Below are 25,169 nucleotides of genomic sequence, written 5' to 3'. Positions count from 1 at the left end.
AAAGCCTGTGAAGCTGGGTACTTCTGTTGATACGCGAGTCTGGGGTTAAGATGTGGGGTTGAATACCACAGGTGAGAGGGAACGCAAAGGGCTCACAGCCTTGCCTGAGCAGCACGACAGGTCGGGACAGGTAGGTTCGCCGACACGGCCTCTGGTTCTCTTCATGTTTGGAGATAAAAGAATGACCGAGTTTTACGAACTCCAAAAGTTTCGGCGTCGATGTTGAACGCTGACCGAACCGCTGTGGACATCAGTTCCGAGGAAGTTCAAGCGAAAGATAATCGTGACGGAGATCTGGGAACAGTGTTAGGTTTTGCAAACAATGAATATGGTGAGCTAGGGTGCATTCATCTGTCTACTTCCGATCTCTAGGTATAACACCTTTACAGTAAGGTTGTGCTTTATCCATCCAGGGGCCATGAAGAAGACCGTGGTGTATCAATGATGTAGCAACTGGCCGGCCAGCCCCAAGTACCCAAGAGCACGTCTGATGTTGTCCTATTTCCTATTCCTCGGGGCTTCAAATCCTTCGCGCTCGGTATCAGGAGTCTTTATTCACGACTGATTCCTGTTGCACCGACCACTCTGGTGATTCATTCTTGACTTCCCATTCCGTGCTTGATAAATCTAACCCACAAGTACCGAGTATGGGAAAAGGTCAGAAAGGTATACCCTACTGTCAAGACATAGCATGCGCCAAACCCGATTTGGTTTGGTGGCGAGTTAGCGGGTGTGCTACCGTGGCTTCTGGAAATGCGATACTGAGGGACCAAGCTATTAATAATATTGCCCTTGTAGTGTGTCTCCAATGTCTCATTTGTGAGTAATAGAAAGGTGATAAACACCTGTCTGTCTGTCTATCTATCTATCTACTATCTTACAAATAACAAAATTCCTCCAAAAATAATTCAAATCCATACATAACGAAATCCTGTTCTCCTTCTCGACCACGCTCGGGCTCCGACCCTCCAATCTCCAATCGGCGCTGGCCCCTTACCACATGCTCTTCATCTTCTTATTCGCCTACGTCCTCCTCTCGGCACGTCCTCTTGAGATGTTCTACGGGATCGACCACAACGTGCAGCCGCGGCAGGACCTTTCGCCGTACTTGGAAAGGTCCGTCCAAGACGGCAAGATCATGCGACTGCAGCTGGATTTGTTGAAGCGAAACGAAGCTGCACATGCGGATGCGAGGGAGCATTTCCCGGTTTTTGCGGGGGGTGTCCTTTTTGCCAGTGTGACGCGGGTAGCCAATGAGAAAATCAATGCGGCTTGTCTTGTTTATGGAGTGGCGAGGGCGATATACGCTGTTGCCTATCTATCTAGTTGTGCATAGGCATGTTAAGTTGTCGTTTGTGCGGAGCTTGGCTTGGTGGGTCAGCAGTCTCAGTTGTACGTATCTGCTGTGAGAGAGCGCGAAGAGTTCGAACACTGGATTGTGAGTCGAGCAGGGTATTTTCTGGGCAGTGTGCCATTTTAGGGCCAGGGAATGTGCTCTCAGAAGAGGAGTTGGTTCAACTATTCGGTAAAGGTCCAGGTTTTGCATTATTCTCCCCTTTCCCATTCCGAAAGAGCCTTGATCAAAGAGAGTAATTGACACATCCCGCAAGCAGGGAGGCCAAACAATGGAACATGACGGAAGCAGGTGTAGTCTTTCCCATGACGGGCGAACTTGGCCTCGATGACAACAACATGACTTTTGCGTAAAGCTTCACCATCCCTTGCAGAATCCCTCGCGCAGTGCCTTGGTTGAAGATAGAAACAAGTCTCTGATCTGCAACTGGGGCGGGTCAAATATAGAACCAGGTTCTTTCGCTTCCAGACGGAAGGTATAAGGGAGGATTGCGCGGCAGCCACAGGCATTGTGTCTTTCGGCTTCATCGCTCGTGACTAGTACTCGACTGACGGAAGTCCGAAAAGGGATCCATTGATGCAGCGCGCTTCTTGTGTGTTGTCAGAAAGGAATTTAGGTGTTTGTGAAGCAAGGAGCCTCCCGTCTCACGGGAGCCTTGCCGCCTCGCCGCGCAACATGATACCTCGGTTGAGCGTCCCGAATGGAGCGAGGACGTGGGCAAGACTGGTTTATCAGACCTTCGATGTGCGCTCGACAACGAGACGCTACGTTCTATCGGAGGCGTTTCCGAACATGCAGCCCACGTTCCTGAGCGTAGGTGGCACGGATCAAGTCGACGGCTTCGATGAATCGTTCCTGACGAAGCCACAGAGTCCGATTCGGAGATGGTACCTTGACGGCCTTCCTATCAATACACGCTGCTTAACAATCAGACGAGGTTAGGACGACCCCAGGCTACAAGCACGCTCGTACTCCCAAAATAGTTCAGTCTAGATACTTGAGAGAATTGTCCATAAACCTCTAGCGCCACCTGGAGTACATCCTTGCGATGGATCCCGGTATTCAGCCGAAGGAAAGCAGCGGCACACGGCCTGCGCAGCCTTGCTCCCTCATTTGAGTAGAGTAGAGAGGTGGATATGGAGATCACTCCCCAAAGGTGGAAATGTCTGGGGAAAAGGACGGAATTGGGAAGAATTCCCGCGCTTCGCTGTTCGATTTGCGGTCAGCATTGTCACCGTTCGGATCCACAACCATGGATGCAAGATCCGGAATTTGAGCACTGGAGCAAACCCATGAGTGACGTGTACGCCGCACGCAACAGGTTGCGGATGGTGTTCGACATCTTGTCCGGATGTTGAAAACCAAACAAGGCACAGCTGAACTCTGGCAACCACGTGATGAGGCCAAAGTCGCTGCCATCATGAAAGCACGACCAGAGGGGTATCGAAGCAGAACACTGGCAGTCATAGCCACGAAGCAGTCTCGGCTCGAGCCTGTAGGTGGGGAGCGTATTGGCCAATCTGACAGGATGCTATATATACATACAATGGGGAGCTCCAGATGCAGCAACAGATTACAGTGCGCCGTGTGAGTTGACTGTTCCGGTTTATGCCATCAGGGATCGTCGAATGACAGTCGACGGCAGGAGGGAGAAGGGAGAAGGGAGGAGTGGCCACTCGCAGAGTGGCCGAGGCCAAGTGGCAGAGAGCAGAGAGCGTGAATACATATGTAGGGTGGTAATGAGGGAAGACGGGCAAAGGAAAGGGACGGAGAAGGAGTGAAGCAGTTGGAGAATTTGTGTGTCGGGCGGAAAATCCCCGAAGCTCCGACATGCCGATGTCGCTGCCTGAAGCCTCTTGGCGTCCTTTTTCCCTCGTCTCTACCCACTCGCCAGTAACAATCCATCAGCCCTCACATTCACAACTACAGTACAGTACATACCCCCCTTATCAGATCACAACCCGCTTCATCTACTGTACATACAACTATTGCCACACGGTGTCATCCGTGCCGCGGCCAGGCATCAGCCCACTCACGCCCTTCACCCTTGACACAGGCAGAACCACACGTTCCATGCACCCTAGCCGACGGCTTCCATCTGGGTCACCCAACCAGCTGGCTCCATCATGCCTTATTCCGTCTTCGGTAGCTGAGGAGCCGCGTCTCTGGCGATGTAAAGCTCTTCAGCTTAACAGTCTCTATTCAGGTCTTCGCAAACTGGAAACCTAGTGCGATACGCGTCATTCCGTGGCCACTCTGTTTCGTCCTTGCCCTGCCATGCCTCCTCCAACGAGCCTTTCTCGGAGTCTTGGGTGATGGAAACGCCGATAGAAAAGGGTTGAAAAAGTATAAAGAAACCGGTGAAAGGTTGTCATTTGTCCATGTCTTCTTCAAGCATCGGGCTTGACTGTGACTTCCCAGTGAAATTCGTGGCACGTTCTGTTATCTACCTGTTCAATCTCGTGTTGAGAGACTTTCTCGGGCATCCATCTCATCAAGAGGAACACGAACAACCAACACAGCAACTCTAACATGGCCTTCTACATGCCAGCCTTGTGGGCGCCCAATCTCTTCTATGTGGCCTCGTCCATCCTGATCGGCTCCACCATCGTCACATGTCTCCTCAAGTTCATCAAGCTCGACATCAAGCCTTTCCTCTCTACAAAACCTGGCAAGGCTCTCGAGGCTAGCTTCCAGAGGACCTTCGAACGCTTCCTCAACATCCTCTCCGTCTCAGACCCACTCAGTCCTCCGTCAAACCCCACCACCCTATCTTCGCGAGGCTACTTGGAGAGTCTTCCTCACCGCCGTGGCTCTCGCCCTGAGGTCGAAGGCATCAGTAGTCCCATCCAGAAGACGCAACTTCCCCCATGGGAACAAAAGGATGTAGAGGACCGCCTCCGCAACCTGATTGTCGACATCCCCTCCCGTTACCCACAATCCACCTACCTAGGCCGCTCCACGTTTGAGCCCGAGTCTCCAACCTCTCTGTACGCCCGCCACCGCGCCTTCAACGAGACAAAGTACTACGGGGAGATCCTCAGTGCCAACACCGAAGATGGTTTTATTCATTCAACACTCCATCCTAGTGATGTCAAGACGGTGATTGAGAAGGGGTGGGGTCAAAGACATCCCCTGTCCGGCCGCGTTGGGTCTCGGGTTATGCGCTTCTTTAGCGCGAACCAGCCGAGCCCCGTCGAGGGCTCTCAGGTTCTGCTATATGCACCGAGGAACAATGAAGACCTGGAAGTCATCGAGAACATCATCAATGCGGCAGTTTGGTGGGTCGGAGGAATCGACAACAGAGTCGATGACGAGAACTTTTAAGCCACGAACCATGCTACAAGCATCCTTGCTCGTGGATGACTACGACATCACTTACGACCGGGCGGAATCTTTCAGTCGAGCGGTGTCTTTTGGGGAATGGGCAATGTTATCTCTATGGCGACAAAGGCGCAAGGCAAGGCGCAAGGACATCGCCATTGAACTGGGGCAGAATTGTACTACGGCTCAGAGTTTCTTTTGAGAAACTTGGACACGACGGATGGACCTAACCGGCGAAGGCAGGAACAACACAAAAATAGATAGCTAGATAAATAAGTACTCATAGCTGCCGACAATGAAAAGACTTGATCGACACTTCAGCACATCCCTACCTACCTAACTCCATACCATACTCTATATACCTACCTACAGTATAAGTACTTCCGGTATTGAATCACGGTTCGTGCTTCGTGGTACACGCTTCGTCCTTTCCCTTCCGGCGGTGATTCTGTATTTCTGGTTGCTTGGCTGGCGGGACGGACAACGTAGCACGACGAGCTTGTTTCCTCGGTGTATGTCCGTCTCGGGCATACGTGTATACGTGAATAGGTACACACGCAACGGTATGGAGGATATAATATGATATGTCCTTCCAGCCTGATCCCTCCTTCGCTCCCCGAGGACGACGCGCGAGGCGGGGTGAACCAACCCCTTTCCGCATACGATATACGTGGATATGGTTCCACTGGCTGAGCCAGGCGGGGGATGCAGGATGGAGAGGATCAGGGCCATTTGTCGTTGTCGTTGTCGATGGCGTTGTTCGTTTGTTCGTTCATTCATTCATTCATTCATTCATTCGTGGGCCCGTCCGTCCATTCAGCCAGCCAGCCAGCCAGTCAGTCAGTCAGTCAGTCAGGCTTGGTGATCCATCCCATCCCATGGATTCATGCCATGTGGTGTCATATCGTATCCTCCAATACCATACCATAAGCTCAACGTACCAACTGCACCCAACCCAAACATACCTACGATGCCCATCGCCATCCCACGCCGCATTCTCGCATAGCATTCCACACCATAAGAAGCCCGTCCCATCCCATCCCCTCCAACGCCGGATTACTATCCATGCCAAGTATCCGTCTGAGACTGGGCCTCGCTCGCTCGCTCAGTAATACGTGGCATATTTGGACGTGCCGTTCAGGACCAGGACGAAATTCCGCGCGATGATCCGGTCAGTTTGTTCGCTGCGCGGCAAGAAATGCAATAGATTAGCATTTTCTTCTGTCCCATAATCTCGAGCTGTCATGCTCGAAGCCAACTCTCTCGCATTCACCCCCACTCTTCTTCTCACTTGAATGGAGAAGAGCAAAGGAAGTAGGTGAGAGGAAGGGAAACGGATAAAGTGGGCAAATTAACGCAAAACTCACCTAGGATGCAACTCGTCAAACCACAAATATCCATCGGGATTCGTGCCGTTCTGTCTCTTCACACACGTCTTCTGGTCCACGGTGCAGTGGTTCTCGTAGCCCCAGACACATTCTCCGCCCTTGGCCACACCCGTGCCGTTCAGGTATTTGCCGGGGCTGTTGTAGATGTCCGTTATGAGTGCGTGGGTGTCGAAGAGGGCAAAGCGGGCACCCGGGTAGCGCTTCGCCACCAGGAGCTCGTAGGGCGTCTGATACCTGAACACGTTGTTGACCGTGGTGGTGAACTGTTGCATCGTGTACGCGATCTCGGTGTGGTTTGCCGTCTTGTTCGCCCAGTACTGGTTCGGGCCGACACCGTGGGAGGAGTCATTGGCGTACAAGGGGGCTAGGTTCAGAGGGACGGTGTTCATCAGGACGAAGTGCCTGGCGCCGCTGGCGTAGAGTTTGTCAAAGACGCTGTAGACGCACGACGTGTAGTCGGAGAGGACATTGCCTGGGATCTGTGAGTCGGTTAGGAACGCGTAGACGCCGAGGTCGTTGGTGCCGATCCACAGTGCGTAGACGGCGTCCTGGGCTGTCAACTTGGGTGTGAAAAGTTGGACGGCCGGAGTGGAATTGACTCGTGCCGCTGGGATATCGGCGACGAAGGCCGGAACCTCGTACTCAAGCACGGAGGGGAATGGAGCGTCGATCGCTGGGAACCATCTAGGAGGAGCGTCTTGTCAGGATGGCTCTCCGGAAATAAGTAAATAATAGACCAACCTCGGGGTAATGTTGTTGGAACAGACAGCCCCTGAGACGGCGTAGTCGTACAGCGTCATCTGAGGAGTCCACTTTCCCAGCACGGTCGCTCCAGTATACTGTACCACGTATCTGGGCCAGGTGCGCCCTCCACCAGGTGCACTGAAAGTTTCTGGCAACAAAGTCCCGGCAGGTGGCGCAGACCCATTGTGATTGATGAACCACCCCAAGCGAGATTCATCCGTATAGCTGTCACCGAACAAGATGAGAGAGTTGAAGTTTTTAACCGACCATGGCTTGCTGTTGCTCTGGCGTGGGAGAATCGAGCATGTGGTAGACGAGGTGAGCAAAGCAACACCGAGGGCAAGAAATCCTGCAGGGGGGAAGGACTTCATTTTGAATGAGCAGCCCAGTTTGTATCAATAGTACCCGTCAACAAGATGGATAGGGTTGAAATAGCTGCCGAGAAAGCTCTTTATACCCTCTCACAGCTGGAGGATGAACGTCCGCATTTTGCCTCTTTTTCATCCCATCCGCCCGCAGAACCGAACCTACCCACTGCGGGCTCAACTTGATCCATCGTCGCGGCGAAATTCACAGAGCCCTCCAAATTCGAGGCGGAGGACGGTCGATAGGACTGTTGGTCCAGGGAAAGGAAGCCTGCAACCCGGCCCAATGGCGATAAAAGGTGATCAGGAGCGCCATCGTTTGCGCGGCCCTTGGGTGGTGCTAGGTAGGGTTGGGACAAATAAATGGCTTGATTCGACGCGTCATTGACATCGGGTCCTCGACTGATTTGGAAGCTGATACTATTGACGGGGATATTTGAGAGATGCCGGAATTCAGCCTGAAAGGATGGTGCTCGTGTCGACAAGGCAAGATCATCGCCTTTTCCCCCGCAATCTTTGTGGAGGTGCGGAGGATGCCAGAACAGGCTTGTGTTCGGCCCCCCCCTCGTATTCTCTTCCCTTCTCTCGTAGACAAGGGTTGTCTGCAAAATTCGCCCAGTATAGGGAGCAGTATCTGGAGGGTGGATGAGTACTCGGAAAAAAAGGGGGCTGTCAGCCTCGCGAGGTCTTGGCTTCCTCCAGCCACCAACAACAGAGAATCAATCAATCAATCAACGAGAGAGTCAGGAAGTGGTATGTATGCTCTATTTCCAATTGCCTGCCTGGAGACCCGGGGTGGTCGACGCAGGCATCTCGTTTTGAATCCTAACCAACCAATCTATCGCAGTAAGAGTGCCTTGACCAGTCTCGTGGCGTAGCTGGGAAGTCCTTGACACCAGCATTCCCTCGTCCTCGTCACATCACTTTGCCTCAGCAAGCTTCCGAGCCTGGCTGGCAGTGATGCGCTCGCCTGTCTTGTCATAGTGTTTCGAAGCCATGATCTGCCATTTCTTCTTGTCATAGTTGTCGGCCCACGCTTTCAGACTGTGTGGTGACGAGCTGGATTTCTTCGCGTTGCCGTCCGATGTCGCGGATTTGGTGTCATGGTCCTGTCTACAGTTAGTCCGCGGACAGCCGGTCAAGGTATTCTTCGCTCGGGCATGCCTTCTTATCAGATCTGGTGCCATCTTTTTTCTGCCCCTCTGCCTTCTTTTCCTCTTCTTCCTTCTTGGCTCTAGTAGCTTCCCTTTCGGCTTTCCTCTTCAAGCCTTCTTCACGATCCCTCCTAGCCCTCTCTTCCCTCTCCGCGTCCTCATCCTTCTTGCCCCCGTTGGAATTGTCCTTATTTCCAGCTTCGAATCGGTGGTTTATCTGCCTCCAACGTGCCTTGAGCTCGCCCACATTCTTGAAGCTGGTGGTAGCTGCGAGGATATCCTTCCATTGGGCCTGGTGGTTCTCGCTTTTCATACGGAGCATGGTCCGATCGTCCTCGGTAAGATCAGAGACCTCGTTCTTGCTGTTCCCCTCGGTGTCATCATTGCCTTTGTTGCTGTTGTCCTTGGCCTTGTCATTGGAATCCTTCTTTTCGTCCCATTTGCTGTCTTCGTTGGGCTGATCCTTGACGTGAGTCTTTCCACAGCACAAACACTAAAAACCATCAGCACTTCCAGCCCCTCGCAGCCTCCATCCAAGGACTATGGCGGTTGACTTTAGTGGCTAGGTTCCTCACCGGCTTTGGTTTTGGCTTTCTCGGTTTCGGATCTGGGACACCCTTCATAGCATCCCAGATGGACATCTTGATTGGTTTTTTGGTGCCGTCAGGTTTGGTGTACCACATTGTAAAAGACATTGTGACGACTGGAGAAGCGCCTAGCAGAGAAGCAAGAGTATTGCAGCGTTGGATTCACGGAGATGGCAGAATTAATAGAGTGGCAGAGAGGCTTTCCTACGAAAACAAAAGGCCGGGAAGGGGAAGATATTACTCTAGTTTTAATTGCATTGTCACATGTGACCGGCAGTGAAGAGTTGGCCATGTTGGCAACACATGCCGTTAGGATGACCCGTATGTTAGAACACGCCGAGCGGCGGCAGGAATTCGGACATGTTTGTAACTCACCGTGCTATGCTCAAGAGTTTCAGTGACTCTCAGATATTGGACACGACAGGGCAAGGACAGGGCAAGACAGGGACATGGGCGACGCGATGAAAAGGGGCGCCCCATGCCAAGCGCGGGTCCGATTGGCCAAAGTCGAGACCCTTGGGAGCAAGGGACAAAACCTGCGGAGTTGCAGTCCACGTCAATGAGGACACTTCTTGGGTACTTTTTTTTGGTTGTGGTGATTTCTCAATCCTTCTCTACTCGACTCTCGACTCTCCCGTCAAACACCTCCCCATCGAACAGGCCCGATACCCTGCATCCCTCCCCTCATACTACCAGAGAGATTCAACTCGGCAGCCGCAAGAAGAATGCACTTTGGCAGAGCAGCGGCTTCTGCCGCGTTTGCAGGTTGGATAGGGGCAGGCCTGGCGCACAACATCGCTCTGAAAGCACACACAAGAGAATGTTTCCACGAGGAATTGCACAAGGACGACAAGATGACGGTGACCTTCCAAGTGGGCGACCGCGAGTTCGGAGGTGCTGGTAACTTGGAGATTGATTTCTACGTATGCTGCGCCCCTGTGTCACCAGTCGTGCCCATCCCAACATCGAGACGTCCCCGCTAACCCTTGAGGATATGTGCGTCTAGATCACCGATCCTTCTGGCTCTTACGAAACACAACTCAACTCGGTCTCGTCGGGCGACTACTCGTTCGATGCCCGCATGGATGGGAAATACATCTACTGCTTCAGCAACGAGCATTGGTCCGCCAACAGCAAGGAGGTCTCCTTCAACGTCCACGGCATTGTCTATGTCCCGGAATCCGAGGCACCTCAAGATCCGCTGGAAACTGAAGGTTCGTCCCAACATCCTCGGGGGCCCACCGAGACAAGCACAGAGACTAACTGGTTCGATTAGTCCGCCAACTCTCCGATCTCCTGGCTCAAGTCAAAGATGAGCAAGCTTACATCGTCGTCCGCGAGCGAACACACCGAAATACCGCAGAAAGCACGAATTCAAGAGTCAAATGGTGGTCGATATTCCAACTGGGCGTGTTGATAGGAGAAGGAGTATTCCAAGTGTGGTGGTTGAAGCGGTTCTTCGAGGTGAATAGCCGACCCCTCCCATGATTCTGTGGTTTTACGCCCTCTTTGAGCCTTGTTGTGCCGGTGGGGCGGGGATATTGTCTGATCGAAAATCCGGCTGGACCCAAAAGGAAAGTGGGAACTTTGGCTGACCGTTGTCTGCGTCACAGGTCAAGCGCGTTGTATAATAGTTACGAGGCTTTACGAGATGAGAGCGAGTTCTCGACCAATGTGATTTTTACCGTCTGTCGGCGTCCTGAGGCACTGTCACGGGGCACATGTGTTCGCTCGTGGAGTTCCAAAGGCAGATAACACACCCTAGAATTTGAGAACACGGCTGTGTCACTCAAAGTCTTGCGAGGGTATTCCGCAGTGACGGAAATCATCGACCGGGCATGTTATGGATAGAGAATGGATATCAGTCCCAAACTGCAGGCACAAGAGAGTGCAGGCTCAGGAGGCAACCCAAGCCCCAATGGTAGAGGGAATCGAGGACACAGCAAAAGAGAACAGGAAAGAGGTTGCGACAGCGTGCGACATGAGAAGAAGCAGAAGCAAGAGAACGCATTGCCCCAGCCGGGTGAGGCAGTACTGGACCATCGGACACACAATCTCCTTTTCCACACACGCACACACAATAAAAGAAAGGAAACCTCCTTCCTCTTGCCAGATTCGTGGGCAGCAAAATCTCTCAGTTCAAACGGAGAGAAACCACTCCAGCGTACGCTTCGTGAAGCGGTCCTGGAAGCTTTTCTTGTATGTAGTGTCAGATGGTGCTTGTCGTCGCTCGTAGTCTCTCGAACAAGTCACAACTTTTCTCTCTGCCATCATCTCCTCCACTGGGGAAGGAGAGAAAGGACAGATGCTGGAAGATTGGATGACATCAAGACAAGCCGGAGCACCACCACTTGTTGAAATGGGATGGATTTCCCAGTCACCAAGCTGGCAGGAGTTGCGGATTGGAAAAAGATGCCATGGAATTTTTCGTTTCTTTGTTTATGTCCCACTTGAAGAGTGAATGAGACATCGCATGTGATGTGAGTCCCGCGTCTCAATCTGAGTGTAAAGGGGCTGGCAGAGTCCAGGCTGGTCATCTCCATCTTCCATACTCCTTTCCTTCCTCAACCACATATACATATCTCAGATTTTACCACATTGCGTCTCCTGGTTTCTCATGAAGCACATTCCCATGTCGGCATCACTGTTAGAGTCAAATCGAAGTTCAATTAACCTCAGTCCTCCTCCAGAAAAAGGTCTCAGCGCCGTCATCCTGATGGCGCAATGCTCACCGCAGCCGCCAACACCGGCCCACTAGACCCAGCGGCAATCCATGGCCTCACTAGCCCGAAATACGAGGCCACCGTCGTGTGCTTTACCTGATCCAACGATGGCTCGTGCTTGAACCTCGGCTTCGCTTGCAACTCTTCCTCCTCGCCCACCGCTATCCACCAGACGACTTCATAGCCGGGACTGGAATGGTTTACGACTCTTGGAATGGGGGCGCTGATGGGGAGCCACCTCCCATCGCATCGCAAGCGAGCTCTACTAGTTGGCTTTTCTAGACGGGTCATCTCCTTCGCCTGGGGGATCACGTCGTACCATTGGTTTGTCACCCTTGGTTTTTCCACCGGACGGCGTCGAAGCCTGACCTGTCCAATCTTTTGCACTTACCGAAGTACGGAGTTACCTGGGTTATGATCGGATGGTCATCGTTCCGAGAGAAGCTCGTGGACGATCTGAAATGTCGTGATGAACCCTCCCAGGTTTGTCAATGTTTTTCTGGATGTTTCATGTTTGCCGCTTCTTCGTATTTCGATATGCAGCGGTTTGGTATTGTTCGGTCCCAGCGTGTTATTGAGCCGACTGTGCCACACTCCTCGGTATATCTCTGTCTGCTAATTACACCTCCAATCTCACTCAACATCACGGGATGAAGTTTCCTTGGTCGAAGTCCAGAGAAGTGGACAAGTCATCGGACTCGGGTGTTCAGGATAGCCACCTCAGCACTCCTTCAGAACAGCCGCTCTCGACGGAAACTCTTGATCCCGAGAAGGAACCAATTTCAATTGATTCGAATGCAGCGGAGCCTGGAACACTCGAGTCGCCGTCAAATCCAGCAGTCACGCCTCGAGAAGATATCTCTGGTGCGGCGCCCACAGATGAGAAGACCGTGCTAGACACAACCGAAGAAGAAGTAACCCGCAGAGCTTCAACAGCTACCTCGGATGCAGGCGAACCCGGAGAAGATGATGAGTCAAAGTACGCCAAAGGGCTGCCCTTGCATCTCTTGACGTTCGGCCTGACTCTATCAACATTCGTCATCGCTCTGGACAACACCATCATCGCAACCGCCATTCCGAGGATAACCACTGTCTTCAACTCCCTGGGCGATGTCGGCTGGTATGGCTCCTCGTACCTGCTCACGACGACCTCGCTGCAGCCGTCCTTTGGGAAGATATACACCTATTTCAACGTCAAGTGGACGTACATGTGCGCCCTGTTTATCTTCGAGGTCGGCTCCGTGCTGTGCGGTGCAGCGACGAACTCGACCATGCTGATCGTGGGCCGGGCCGTGGCTGGAGTTGGGGCTGCTGCGATATTCTCCGGCGGCATGACAATTGTGGCCTATTCTGTACCCCTGCGGAAGAGGCCGATCTATATCGGTCTGTTAAGCTCCATGTTCGGTATTGCATCTGTTGTCGGACCGATTCTAGGAGGAGCGTTCACCGACCGTGAGTGGGCAATTCGCTACTGATTTTCAACAAGATTCCTAACGAAAAGCGATTGTCTTGCTGACCTACCTCCCACCTCGTAGGCGTATCGTGGCGCTGGTGCTTCTACATCAACCTCCCCATTGGCGCGATCGCCATCGCAGCCGTCTTCTTCTTCTTCAAGAACCCCGAGCGCAGACACAGCAACTTGACCTTGCGGCAGAAGATCGGCCAGCTCGACCTTCTCGGTGCGTTCTTCCTGATCTGCGCCATCGTCTGCCTCTTGTTAGCGTTGCAATGGGGTGGCGTGACGTACGCGTGGTCTAACTCGAAGGTCTGGGGCTGCATCCTGGGCTTTGGGCTGTTGATCATTGTCTTCACGGGTATACAGCTGTGGAAGGGCGACCTGGCCACGCTGCCACCGCGGATCATGCTCCGACAACGCACCGTGTTCGTCTGCGCGTTCTTCTCCGCCTTCCTCGCCATGGGCTTGTACACGCACATCTACTACCTGCCGTTCTACTTCCAGGCCGTCAAGGGCACGACGGCAGAGGAGTCCGGGATCCGCACGATCCCGTACCTGGTCAGCATCACCATATCGTCCATCGTGGTGGGCGCCAGCATCACCACGTTGGGGCCCTACGTGCCGTTCACCTGGGTGGGCTCGGCCGTCTTCGCCGTCGGGTCGGGCATGCTGTACAGCCTGAAGGTGCACTCGTCGACGGGGACGTGGATCGGATACCAGATCCTGGCGGGGTTCGGAGCGGGCGCGTGCGTGCAGATCCCCTTCATTGCGGTGCAGGTGGTGCTGAACAAGCGAGACATGCCCGTCGGCAACGCCGTCGCCATCTTCTTCAACTCACTGGGCGGCGCCATCTCCATCTCCATCGCCCAGAATATCTTCTCCAACACCCTGGTCAAGGAAATCCCCCGCTACACCACGGGAATTAACCCGCAGACCATCATCATGGCTGGCGCCACCCACATCCGCGAGGTCACCCCGCCCTCCCAGCTCGCCGGCGTGCTGTACGCCTACAACATCGCCGTCACGCACTCGTACATCCTGTCTATCGCGTGCGCGAGCATCGCTTTTTTGTTCTCGCTGGGCTTTGAATGGAAGAGCGTCAAGGGGAAGAAGATTGAGATGGGTGGGGCGGCGTAGAAGGAAGACAGCGAGGAAGAGGCAATAAGGAAGTGCGCGGAGCAAACCTCCAAAAAAGAAAAGTTGATGGTATACAGGTAAATATTTGACAGGGTAGCTCGGGCCAAATATAGTCTCCATTGGAATCACAATAGACCAAACCCTGCCGGGAGGGTAAATGCCGGATCCTCCTGGTTCCAAAATGCCATGAAGTCAAATCTCAGAACAGCATTGAGCAGTCCGGTCTGCAAGTAAGTCTCAGCAGTCCGCCAGAGCATACACTCACGAATACACACATCCAAGTGCCCGCCCCCACATTAATCGAGGCAGGGTATTTTCTGGAAAAAAAGAAAAAAAAAAAAAAGGGGGAAGGGGAAAACCAAAGAAAAGGCTGACTAACCGCATGCGAAGGTGTCTGAGGTTGAACGGCCCAAGAGCACGCCTGGCTCGACAGGACGGTTTCCTCCAGGGGGACTCTGTCGCCGTCACCAGCCGCGCTGTAGGGATGACGAGTGAAATGCAAAAGATACTTTCGCGTGTCGGCGCCATCAAAGACGATATCAACCAATCTCACGCGATTGTCCTCGGGGACATCAGAGCTGACGATGGGCGCGCTGAGGCCTCTCTCCTCAATCCGGACGACCCTTAGGGCGATCTTGGTCAGGATCTGGCCGTCCAGCCCGCACTGGCGGAGCAGGTCGATGGCTCTGCGGCGGAAACTTGCGTTGCGGTATCGCGTGGCCACGAAGAACAGGACGGGCACGAGGCGGATCTTGCGGCGCCGGATCAGCAGGCCGCAGCTCACGACAATGTGCTCGAGATTGCCCGCGTACGTGTCGAACGCCACCTCCTGCCTGAACGGGTCGCAGCGCGACAAGATGTGGAGGCAGAGGTGGTACGTCCTGAGCAAGTGCAGGTCCGTGAGCATTGCGGATGTGAGGTGGGCGTACATGCTAGATTCGAACGTCGTGAGCTGGTCCAGCCAGGCGTTGAGCTTGGCGGTGAGACCCGGAACGATTTGGAATCTCGTCTGGGGAGGCGCTCCCTCTAGTTGCAGCGCCGTACATTCAAAGGCAATGTCTTGCAAAGCGCGGGCTTCTTCTTCGATACGTGGCCAGACCTGCCTTGGGTCGAGGTGCGGGTGACCGTGGAAGTTCTCCGGGACGGCTTCAGCTCTGCAACTGGGTGACCACCAGGACCTGGATTGTGGCCTAGTGATATGATAGAGCTCGCTGGTGTGCAGCTCGAGTGCGGAGAAGATCTGGTCAAGTTCCGCGATGGTCGCGTTGCGCTGGGGCGACGGCGCTGTCGGCTGGTACGCCGTGAGGATTTTCCGGCCGGCGATGAGATGCTGGACAGCTGCGAATGAATTATCCTGGAACTCATCGCAGAGGACGAGCAGCAGGCATGCCATGAGTAAGAAGCCTGGATCAGGGTTCTTGCTTCGAGTGAGCAATTTCAATGCTCTGCCGTAGTGTGCAAGGAAGACGGTATCCTTGTCAGTAGGTGGCTTACATGGCTGAAGCAGTCGATGCGACCCTATTCGGGAGGCCGCAATAGTGAGGTGCTTGATACTCTCGTCGACATGGCAAGCTTGCAGCACGAGCTCGTTCCAAAAGTGGTAACTTCCATAGTTCAGCATCGCCGGGGCACAGACTCGGATGAAGAATCGAATTGCCGTCGAGGCTTCAGGGTCGCATTGCGAAGGAACAGGAGAGTTCATTACCAGCAGGACGGCCACAGGGCCCTGATCTTGTCCCTTTTCCTGAGGCGTTGGATAGCCATCGCATTTCCGCCCTGTGTTCAGACACCGGTTACATGATGGTTGGCCATAGTCACATTTGACGCGCCTGATTCTTTTCGTCGAGTAAGTGAATCGGACAGTCGTCGAAAGGGTTTCTGACCACATACTTGCAAGTAATACAAGCCTTCCCACGTCGCCTCGGCGGGCTGATCTTCGTTTCGTGAGTAGCCGGATCCAACACCTGGACCATCTTTCGCTTTCAAATGCGTGAACAGGACGACTGGCACTGCCACCAGATACGCCCTTCTTGATAGTCGGGCTGAGGTCGACCGGCGTTGGTAGTAGATTTCGACATCAGAGAGACATCCTTGGTACCCTGTCCGACTTTTGGGCCGAAGATCGACTTAGGACCGTGTCTCCGCAGGGAGAAACACCAAACCTAGTTCTACCAAGGAGGTAAGCAATGCCATTTGATACATAAATCCGCAACTTAAGCCCGAAAGATGCGATTGGTCCGCTCGCGAACTAGACATTAGCTGCATATCGCGGTCGAAAGTCTCTCCATCGCGTGTCCACTGATGTGCCGCCTTGAGACACAAGGCTCGGTCAAGACCAGATGATGCAGAGATTTTGCAATGGAAGTCATGATGGAAAGAGACAAACTCAAGGCCCACAAGGTACGATAAGTCCGATGGGATTCGAGGAAGGGCAGGGTACAAAAAGGGGAGGATTTTCTGCAAAAAGTCGAATCAACCTGTCTATCAACAAAGCAGAAAAAGAGCTGAAAGTCACTACCAGAGATCCAAATTCCACCTCCAAACATGGTGTCAATCTCACCAGATCATACCGTCGTTCTCATAACCGGTGCAAATCAAGGGATCGGCTTTGAGTGCGTCAAGAAGCTGGCCGCTGAACAAGTCGATTATCATCTCCTGCTCGGCTCTCGAAGCCTGGACAGGGGGAAAGAAGCAACCCGCAGCATCGCGGATCTGGCTCGAGGAACATCTGTTGAACCCCTCGAGCTCGACGTCGACGACGACGACTCCATCGCCCGAGCTGCCAAGCTTGTTGAAGAGAAGTTTGGTCGGCTTGACGTCCTGCTCAACAACGCCGGCATCAGTCGTGTCAACGGCGTGAGCTTCCGCGAGAATATGACTCGAGTGATTCAAACCAACGCAATCAGCGCCGCATGCGTCACGGAAGCGTTTATTCCACTATTGCGAAAAGCTCAGGTCCCTCGACTCATCTTCATGTCGTCTAGTCTGGGGTCCATCACCCTCACTTTGGACCCTACCTTCCCGTTTTACGGGTTAGGGAATCCGCCCCAAGTCAAGGGATATATAGTATCGAAGTGCGCCGAGAATATGCTCGGGGCTCTGTATGCGGTTCAACTGGGAAAGGAAGGTTTCAAAGTCAACACGGTTTGCCCGGGCCATAGAGCCACCAACTTGAACGGCTATAACAAGAATGCCGGCAAAGCTGCTGATGGTGCGATCGAGGCATGTCGATTAGTCGTGGACACGGACAAGGATGGTCAACATGCGACGTTCACCTCGGCAGAGACCCGATATCCCTGGTGAAAGTGTTGGATCCGTCTCAGTGACGGACGGCCAAGCAAGGCGATATCATTCCAGGATAGTTCTCAAAATATATCACGCCTGTTGTTTCAGACATGTGCCTTGGGCAGGCTGAGTGGATAAATTGGAGACTTTGTTCAACGTCTGCGCTGGACGCTGTGAAAGGCAGCTCTGCACGTACCTCTACTAGGAACCCATAGGTTCTGCCTCGAGCGATGGGAGACTATACATCCAAGAGTGATGAGAGGCCATGGGATGTCTGATGGCGTAGAGACGTAAGGTGAGGGCACCTGTTGTACACAGAACAGGAGTGGTTCTATCTGATTGATTGTGTCTTGCCCCCCTGCCTACTCAGAGAGACTCTGCCTGTTTATATACACTTTGGCCTGTGATCTGAAGGCCATTCCTGAAACCTCCTATTCCGTCGTCATGCTATCGCAGATCGACGAGAACGGTGTTGAGGTAAGTGGCGCAGTTGGTGAGACAGCTAGCGTCTCAGGTGGTTTGCCACAGTGGCGATCTTGCGACCCTGTCTTGCCCTGTCAACAGCACCAAGGGTACTGTACTTGGTACAGTAAATGAATTCATCAAGGGGGAAGGAGTTTATTAGGCGAGTCTTAGCAGGATGTGGAGGCGAGCCAATCCGCCAACCAAGAGCCTCTAAGCCTCGGTTACCGGCCAGTTTTCGGCCAGAATTTGACTTGCTATATTAATCACACTTTCGAAATTTCTTACCAAAGAGCACGTCTCATTTCGCATAGACACTATGGCCGAGCGGTTAAGGCGTGTGACTAGAATTTATTCCCGAAATCACATCTCTTCGGAGGCGTCGGTTCAAATCCGACTGGTGTCGATTTTTGCTTTTTGCATTTCTTGGATTGATTTAGGGAATGGTGTGTATCAATTATTTTTTTGGCCTTTTTTTTTTGGCTTTCTAGCCCCAACGAGCGGCATTTCCCAGGTGTGTTGTAATAGAAACTGCCAAGAACATGACGTCGCGCCCTATTTGACAGTAATGGTGCGAGCCGGGCTGACAAAAAAAAAAGTGGCACAGCGAAAGAATGGCCATAATGGATGTTGTTTATTCCCCCATTTTACTCCAGATAATAGGTAACAACAGTAGACATTTTATCTTCTAGTCTTCTAGCTATGGTCTCAAGCACTTGGGCTACTGAATGATATCAATATCATCGATCGCCATCTAAAAAATATCAGGTGGAAATTGATCTCAAAGATCAATAGCCAGGGAATTGGTGCTGTCTGACGGCTGTCTGACGGTTATCTGACGGCGCAGGCGGTGCCACCTTTTTTTTTGTCACCCGCTCGGGGTGGTCACTGTAGTTAATATTCTTTTCCTTTTCCCCTCTACGGAGATTCCAAGGATCCAGTACAGAGAAGAGATCGAGTTGTCCATGTGGTACCAAAATACACTGCCTGCCTTACCTGAAAGTGGCCCATGTGTTGCATCAAAGACGCCAGCAAACAACATGTGCCATAATGGGCATTCAAATCCCCTGCATGCATGGGCCAAACGGCGCTGCTTCAGGGCGTATGACAAAAGCAAAAGGCGCGAATGAAGCACATTGATCTTTGTGCTGCTGCTCCGGCGTTTATCCCAACATCCTGACCACCAAGAAAAGATGGTTTGCAAACTGCCCCTTTCTTTTGATTGACCTGGACGTTTGATTGACCTTTTGTTTTCACCATCATTTTCTACATACAAAGGCCCCTGCATCCCCCAGGGTACAAGCAACAAGTGTACTATTGCAGCAATTCCAAGGCATATAAGTACGCCGTGGATACTCTCGCGACTTTGTCAAGGGGGAAAAAATCCACAACCGAGCCCAGTAGAACCGCCTTCGACATTCCTCAGAACAGTAAAATCATGGAGATCTGGCGGTACCATCCCGACGGCTGGCACGAGCCGCTCCTCTTCACGCGCGCTCGTGGACGTGGGCATGGACGCAGACGTGACGGCGAAGCCATCTATCTCGGGTATGGCATCGGCGCAACATTCCACGTCCCTCCATACCAACACCGCCCCCGACGTCCATACCCGCGGCCCGCGTCATGGGACTATGACTCCCATTCCGATTATTGGTAAGAATATACCCATGTTGAAGGCAAAATCAGTAGGCGTTGTTGCAGCAACAGAGCTGATTGGCGTCCTTTGTCTGGATGAATCTTCAGGTCCGACGACAGTGGCGACTACAGATACCGAAGAGGCACCAATCAATTCAACCGGAACAACGCCACTGCCTTCGCCCGTGCTCTTGCCAACAATCGAGTCGTCGTCAATAATATCTACAGGCCACCAAGGTATTATTACTGAGCAGGCCCAATTTCTGCGCGCACAAAAGGAGGGGCGAGTCGGACGTCATGTTGCTGGATGGGATTGATTCAGAGCGTTAAGATGATACAAAATGAAAATTTGTTGATGAAGCTAGACGTGGGCGGACACAGGGGGGGGGGGGGGGGAAGACGGTGTGGGTTGGCAAATGGGTTGAAAATGCAAAATGAGTCCCATCAAACGTCTTCTGCTCGTTCTTGACTTGAAACGGCTTTATTCTCGGTCGGAGCGCCTCCCTCGTCTCCCATGATTGCCCTCCTGTGAGCCAGCATCCATCGACACAAATCGGGATTAATGTGCGTTGGAGTCCAGCTATCGTGCATGAGATCTGGGTATCTTTTGAAGTTGACTTCCCTAGCATTTACCTAATCCAAGGCGTTGACCATTTGAATCGATGCCTGTACCGGGATAATGTCATCTCGATCGCCATGGAAGACCCTACATGATTAACATTAGCAATTCCGGGCGGGAGAACACTGTCAACGGCCCAGAACTCACCAATGCGGCACATGCTTGATATGACTGACTCGCAAATGATTCCCTCCACCGCAAATCAGGACCAGCGTCGCGAACCGATGCGGCGAATGCATGGCCAGATCCCACGTGCCATATCCACCCACGCTGAAGCCTGTGACATGAATCCTATCCGGGTCGACGCGGTAGCGATCGACGATCTCATCTAGCAGGGCCGACAAGACGGCCGCGTTCCACCCATAGCCGTTGCCCATGTTCAACGACGGCGTGACCGTGATTGAAGTTCCCGGCTAACAGTTCGCAGGTCTCCTTTGGCACGGGCTCCGTGGAGCGATCGCCCTGGTGCTGCTGTTGTGTCCGCTTGCTTCTCCATCGCAGCCGAGGGGCCAAGGGGACGTTGATGGAGGGCATTTCATTCGCCGGATCGGTTCTCAGCTTGTCGTAGCAAAGGATGACCTTGGCCACGCCGTGACGTATGGACGCGAATGACTCGTGCCTACCACGCTGAGACTCTCCGGCGCCGTGCAAGAAGAGAATCAATGGCCACGCCTTGGCCGAGTCTTCGGCGTATGACGGAGGGAGCGAGACGAAGTGCTCGTACCCGAAGGGGGCATTCGAAGCCCGTTGATCGAAGGAGTCCAACCTTACATGTTCCGTGTGCGCGTAGGAGGGACCTGGATTCCCGGGGCAATTTCTTTCCTCAGTGTTTGACGGGGGGGGCGGGCATCACGACCGCGGGAACGTTCTTGGGCCCTCGTTGTGCTATGTGGAAGTCGTGGAGCGAGTTTGGATTCTTCTCGGGATCGTCTCGAACTAGGCGGGCAGCAACAGAAGCAGCATCACCACCAGTAGCTGCCACCCTATCGTGGGTGGGATCTGCATCTTGCGTAGTTCGGTGCTTCTCCTATCAATTTTCGTGGTTTGCTGAGGGAAGGAATCGCAAAATATCAAGCAGTGACATGTGTACCAAATAGTTGTTGCCCACAGTACGCTAACCGAAACAGGCAGTCCGTGGGAATTACGTAGTTCCGCTGCCGAGAGAGCAGGGCGAGCAGGTGTCCGTTTTCACCTCTCAACAACTCCCATGTCTTAGCGATTGTCTCAAAAGTAACTCGACCTTGCCAGCCAGATCAAATCGCGCGGCGCAGGGCGGCCATGCAGCAGCCATGGGAAACTCTCAAAGCGCCCATAAAATCTCGGCGCAGGACAGGTAAAGTTGATCAATCGACCCGATAGGGATTGAGCGGGCGCCCATTTACACATCTTCTTCTTCCCTTGTCCAACAATTCTAATTTGTCGTGTTTCCTCTCCTCCAGGGCTATTCTGGACATGAAAAACCAGCGGGACAAACTGCGCCAATACCAGAAACGAATCACCATCATCACCACGCGCGAGACCGAGATCGCAAAGGAGTGCCTGGTCAAGGGCGACAAGGCCAAAGCCCTCCTCGCCCTGCGCCGGAAGAAGTACCAAGAGTCGCTCCTCTCCAAGACGGACGCGCAGCTGGAGCAGTTGGAGAAACTGACCAGCAGCGTCGAGTTTGCGCTGGTGCAAAAGGACGTGCTGTTTGGCTTGCAACAGGGGACACAGGTCTTGAACATGATCCACAAGGAGATGGGCGGATTGGAAGGCGTGGAGAAGATGATGGGTGAGACAGAGGAGGCGAGACGCTATCAGCAGGAGATCAGCGAGGCGTTGGCGGGCCAGATGTCGAATGAGGATGAAGACGAGGTGGAAGATGAGTTGGAGGCTATGGAAAGGGAGGTTGTCGGCCTCCCTGATGCTCCAAACAAGACGATAATGGGCGAGGGAACTCTACCAGAAGTGCCCAAGACGGAGCTGGAATTGGAACAGGAGAGAATACACAAGCAGAAAGAAAGGGCCCGGCAGAGAAGAATGGCCTTGGAGGCTTCATGATTCAGATACATTTTATGATTTTGGTCATGGTAGTACACTTTGTGATGCATTTTAGCGTCTGGTATAACATGTGCTTTTGAGTCCCCTGAGGACCTTTCAGTTTCGGACCTGGTTGGTGCTCTCACTGTGCTCTCACTGGCCCGGCATGGACTGGTTGGTGTTGGTCAACCCCTGAATCAACTTATGATCTCGAGGATTTGCCGCCGCCTCGTAAAGCACGTAAACTGGTTCGCGGTTAAGTGCCATAAAATCTCCCTTGAACCCTAGGTAGCTAACCCGAGTCACATCCTCCTCCCCGCCCGAATGGTTGTCCTCAAAGAAGAGGTTGATCGACGTGGTGCCGTTCCAAAGAGCCCGGTTCAAGGGGATCTCGGTCACGTCGTTGCTTTTAGGGAGGGTCAGCTTCTGAGTGGGCTTCAGGTCTGATGCGAGGTTGAAATCCATATCATCTCTATTACGGAAGAGTTTGAGCGTCTGCGGCGCCGAGTCGGAATCTGATGTGCGGACAAGGATGGAGTAGAGCTTGCACGATCCGGCAAAGGGCACATGCATCAGCAGCTGCTCGTCTGCATCGCTTTCGAGAGTCGGCTGCTCATTCAGACGCTCATCCCAAGTCTTTTGCACGATTGCGGCTCCTGAACGCGGTTCAGCCTCGTTGAGGGTAATGATGCCTTCGAAGTTGATTTGCTTGTAGAGGTTTGATTGCAGCGCTGGTTCGAGGTCATGGGAATGATCGTGTTCGTGACCGGCACCATGGCCATGGCCGTGATCGTAGTCATCATGGTGATGATGATCGTGAGACGGCATTTTGCACCTGATTCTTCTGACTTGGTTCTAGCACGCGGGGTATCGACTGGAGGAGTTCTGACGGTTGCTCTCGGATCAATCAATCATCTTTTTTTTGCAATTCCTACCATGAGTCGAGCCACCACCACGCCAGTGATGTCTTTGACCAATCCTCCGTACAGCCTCGGACAATGGCTTGGATGTCACTCGTGCCAGATGACATTGGAGGTTCAAGGACGAAGTAGGACGTAATAGGATGAGATTCTTACCGCCGCCCAACGAAGGAAGGGTGGCGCCGGTGGAATGTCTTGGTGCCTTGGCAGCGCCTTGGTATTTCCACCCGCGCCGTTGACCTCCCTTTGACCTCCCTGACACTCGCCTGCTCATTCCTTTCATCTCGCCTCCCTCAGTGACAATCATCTCGCAGACCTGACCATCATCTCATCAGCTTGTGAGCTTATTATCTGACGCCTGTGGGTGTTCCGGCATCTTAGACGCCTGGCGATAGAGACAGCTTAGACCATGGTATGAAGGCGCCCAACTATCAAACACCTCACAATAGAGAGCTCATGGGTCCCAAGCAAGCCAGGCAAGACGAATTCTCCCCGAGCGTGAGCCCTTGTTAGACTGAAAACGGACAGTAAAAACACTCCGGACTCGTGATGGAGCTCAGTGGTGAACACACAGACCCAGACCTAGACCCAGAGAATTAGCTGCACAGACGGCCAGCGATTGATTGTCATTACGCAATCGAGAAAAGCCATGCAAGACAGAGATCAATGGACGGTCAAGAGAATCTCCCTTGTCTTTTTCATGAAGTGGCTCACTGCTGCGACCTGCCGACATATCGACTCTGAACCTAGATATTCATGAATGATGTCCCCAGGCGTAAGGGAAAGCCCAGGATCAACGGTGAGCACATCCGGAGCCAATCCCTTGCAGACCTGCCAAACCAAGTCAGTGTATGAATACATGGCATATGCAAACCTAAGTTCAAAGATATGAGGGCTTTGTTCGTTGGGCTTTGCTGTGATAGAGATCGATGAAGCTCTCCTGTTCAAGCAGTCCCCATCCTCATCTTTGCAAGTCTTATCTGCAGAATGTTGGGAGATGCCTCTTGCGAATGTGTCCCATCACGTTCAGGACAAGGCTGTGAAGTTAAGGGTGTTGCACAACTTACATAACCAGGAGCCTCAATACACGACCTTGCACAGAGAGCTTGAAGGCTTATTGATTCTGCTGTCTGATGAAAGGAGACAGATGGGAAGGCCGTCTATTTTCTCCGAAGACGTGAATACATGTCAACCATCCAGGAAAAGCAGGTGGTCCGAATGCTACTTCATATTCATGCCAAGGTGAGGCCGTGAATTCGCTGCCGCCGGCTATACAAACCCACATTCAGCCAGCCTGCGGTGTTTCAATTTCATCCAGGATCCTCTCTCCAACCCATCACCTTTTCGTCCGTTCACCATCCCACACTCGTTCTCTACACACTCACACTCGTTCAAAGATCCCCTCCTTCGTTCGTCATGGCGACCACTACTACCTGGGACGCGATCGTGTTCGTCCTCTCTTACGCGCTCGCCGTCTTTCTTACCGTCGTTGATGCTCAGGCTTGTAATGGAAACATGACCGCCACTGTCTCGCTCGTCAAGACCATCACGGAAACCGTCTCCTTGATCTCTGGACCACCCACCGTCACCGTGACTGAGGGCTGGGATGGCTTCAATTTCACCCACGTCACTGGCACCACCTTCCCTGGGGTGGCTGCGACTACAGCTACTGTCACAGACACCATCACTGTCGGAAACGAGACCAGCTTCCAGTCTACTTCAGGTATGTCGCTCTGAACCGTCCCAAATTCCCCAAGGCCCTCCGCTAATTTGTGCGCAGTTGTTGGTTCTGCCGGGTCCGGTTCTGCCACGACAGTCACAAGCACTACCAAGATCACGTCTGATGGTAAGTTAACAAAGGACATACCAAGTCTCGTCAAGGCTGGGAAACTCACAAAAGCAACAGTCAACAGCATCATCTCCGCTAGCGGCCCTGCCATGCCCAGCCCTCCTTTCACGAACATCACTCGCGGTGAGTAACCCAAAGTTGCGCAACT

General features: G+C 53.0%; 12 protein-coding genes across 12 annotated transcripts; 7 read left to right on the top strand and 5 right to left on the bottom strand.

The window, feature by feature from the left end:
- Nucleotides 1-1,000: 1,000 nt before the first annotated feature.
- A1O5_05158 (uncharacterized protein) lies at nt 1,001-1,336 on the top strand (the record flags this gene model as incomplete). The annotated part of the gene is made up of 1 exon (XM_007745760.1): nt 1,001-1,336. One exon carries the CDS (start codon nt 1,001-1,003, stop codon nt 1,334-1,336), a length of 336 nt encoding a protein of 111 aa, XP_007743950.1.
- Nucleotides 1,337-3,886: 2,550 nt separating this feature from the next.
- A1O5_05157 (uncharacterized protein) lies at nt 3,887-4,681 on the top strand (the record flags this gene model as incomplete). Its single annotated transcript, XM_007745759.1, has 1 exon — nt 3,887-4,681. One exon carries the CDS (start codon nt 3,887-3,889, stop codon nt 4,679-4,681), a length of 795 nt encoding a protein of 264 aa, XP_007743949.1.
- Nucleotides 4,682-6,041: 1,360 nt separating this feature from the next.
- On the bottom strand, nt 6,042-7,181 carry A1O5_05156 (uncharacterized protein; the record flags this gene model as incomplete). Its single annotated transcript, XM_007745758.1, has 2 exons — nt 6,042-6,750; nt 6,808-7,181. 2 exons carry the CDS (start codon nt 7,179-7,181, stop codon nt 6,042-6,044), a joined length of 1,083 nt encoding a protein of 360 aa, XP_007743948.1.
- A 1,113-nt stretch (nt 7,182-8,294) lies between these two features.
- A1O5_05155 (uncharacterized protein) lies at nt 8,295-9,012 on the bottom strand (the record flags this gene model as incomplete). The annotated part of the gene is made up of 2 exons (XM_007745757.1): nt 8,295-8,822; nt 8,905-9,012. The coding sequence occupies 2 exons, from the start codon at nt 9,010-9,012 to the stop codon at nt 8,295-8,297; spliced, it is 636 nt and encodes a 211-aa protein (XP_007743947.1).
- A 629-nt stretch (nt 9,013-9,641) lies between these two features.
- On the top strand, nt 9,642-10,404 carry A1O5_05154 (uncharacterized protein; the record flags this gene model as incomplete). Its single annotated transcript, XM_007745756.1, has 3 exons — nt 9,642-9,839; nt 9,923-10,130; nt 10,193-10,404. 3 exons carry the CDS (start codon nt 9,642-9,644, stop codon nt 10,402-10,404), a joined length of 618 nt encoding a protein of 205 aa, XP_007743946.1.
- Nucleotides 10,405-12,289: 1,885 nt separating this feature from the next.
- Nucleotides 12,290-14,232, top strand: A1O5_05153 (uncharacterized protein; the record flags this gene model as incomplete). Its single annotated transcript, XM_007745755.1, has 2 exons — nt 12,290-13,091; nt 13,175-14,232. 2 exons carry the CDS (start codon nt 12,290-12,292, stop codon nt 14,230-14,232), a joined length of 1,860 nt encoding a protein of 619 aa, XP_007743945.1.
- Nucleotides 14,233-14,357: 125 nt separating this feature from the next.
- A1O5_05152 (uncharacterized protein) lies at nt 14,358-16,120 on the bottom strand (the record flags this gene model as incomplete). Its single annotated transcript, XM_007745754.1, has 2 exons — nt 14,358-14,456; nt 14,612-16,120. The coding sequence occupies 2 exons, from the start codon at nt 16,118-16,120 to the stop codon at nt 14,358-14,360; spliced, it is 1,608 nt and encodes a 535-aa protein (XP_007743944.1).
- A 656-nt stretch (nt 16,121-16,776) lies between these two features.
- On the top strand, nt 16,777-17,535 carry A1O5_05151 (uncharacterized protein; the record flags this gene model as incomplete). The annotated part of the gene is made up of 1 exon (XM_007745753.1): nt 16,777-17,535. The coding sequence occupies one exon, from the start codon at nt 16,777-16,779 to the stop codon at nt 17,533-17,535; it is 759 nt and encodes a 252-aa protein (XP_007743943.1).
- A 2,712-nt stretch (nt 17,536-20,247) lies between these two features.
- On the bottom strand, nt 20,248-20,610 carry A1O5_05149 (uncharacterized protein; the record flags this gene model as incomplete). Its single annotated transcript, XM_007745752.1, has 2 exons — nt 20,248-20,320; nt 20,381-20,610. 2 exons carry the CDS (start codon nt 20,608-20,610, stop codon nt 20,248-20,250), a joined length of 303 nt encoding a protein of 100 aa, XP_007743942.1.
- Nucleotides 20,611-21,522: 912 nt separating this feature from the next.
- A1O5_05148 (uncharacterized protein) lies at nt 21,523-22,273 on the top strand (the record flags this gene model as incomplete). Its single annotated transcript, XM_007745751.1, has 2 exons — nt 21,523-21,566; nt 21,673-22,273. 2 exons carry the CDS (start codon nt 21,523-21,525, stop codon nt 22,271-22,273), a joined length of 645 nt encoding a protein of 214 aa, XP_007743941.1.
- A 132-nt stretch (nt 22,274-22,405) lies between these two features.
- A1O5_05147 (uncharacterized protein) lies at nt 22,406-23,080 on the bottom strand (the record flags this gene model as incomplete). The annotated part of the gene is made up of 1 exon (XM_007745750.1): nt 22,406-23,080. The coding sequence occupies one exon, from the start codon at nt 23,078-23,080 to the stop codon at nt 22,406-22,408; it is 675 nt and encodes a 224-aa protein (XP_007743940.1).
- A 1,508-nt stretch (nt 23,081-24,588) lies between these two features.
- On the top strand, nt 24,589-25,152 carry A1O5_05146 (uncharacterized protein; the record flags this gene model as incomplete). Its single annotated transcript, XM_007745749.1, has 2 exons — nt 24,589-24,895; nt 24,953-25,152. 2 exons carry the CDS (start codon nt 24,589-24,591, stop codon nt 25,150-25,152), a joined length of 507 nt encoding a protein of 168 aa, XP_007743939.1.
- Nucleotides 25,153-25,169: the final 17 nt, after the last annotated feature.

This window comes from Cladophialophora psammophila, assembly GCF_000585535.1.
Source record: "Cladophialophora psammophila CBS 110553 chromosome Unknown aczJe-supercont1.7, whole genome shotgun sequence".
NCBI lineage: Eukaryota > Fungi > Ascomycota > Eurotiomycetes > Chaetothyriales > Herpotrichiellaceae > Cladophialophora > Cladophialophora psammophila.
The sequence above is the reverse complement of the archived record's forward strand: the minus strand, read 5'-3'. Positions and strand labels throughout refer to the sequence as shown.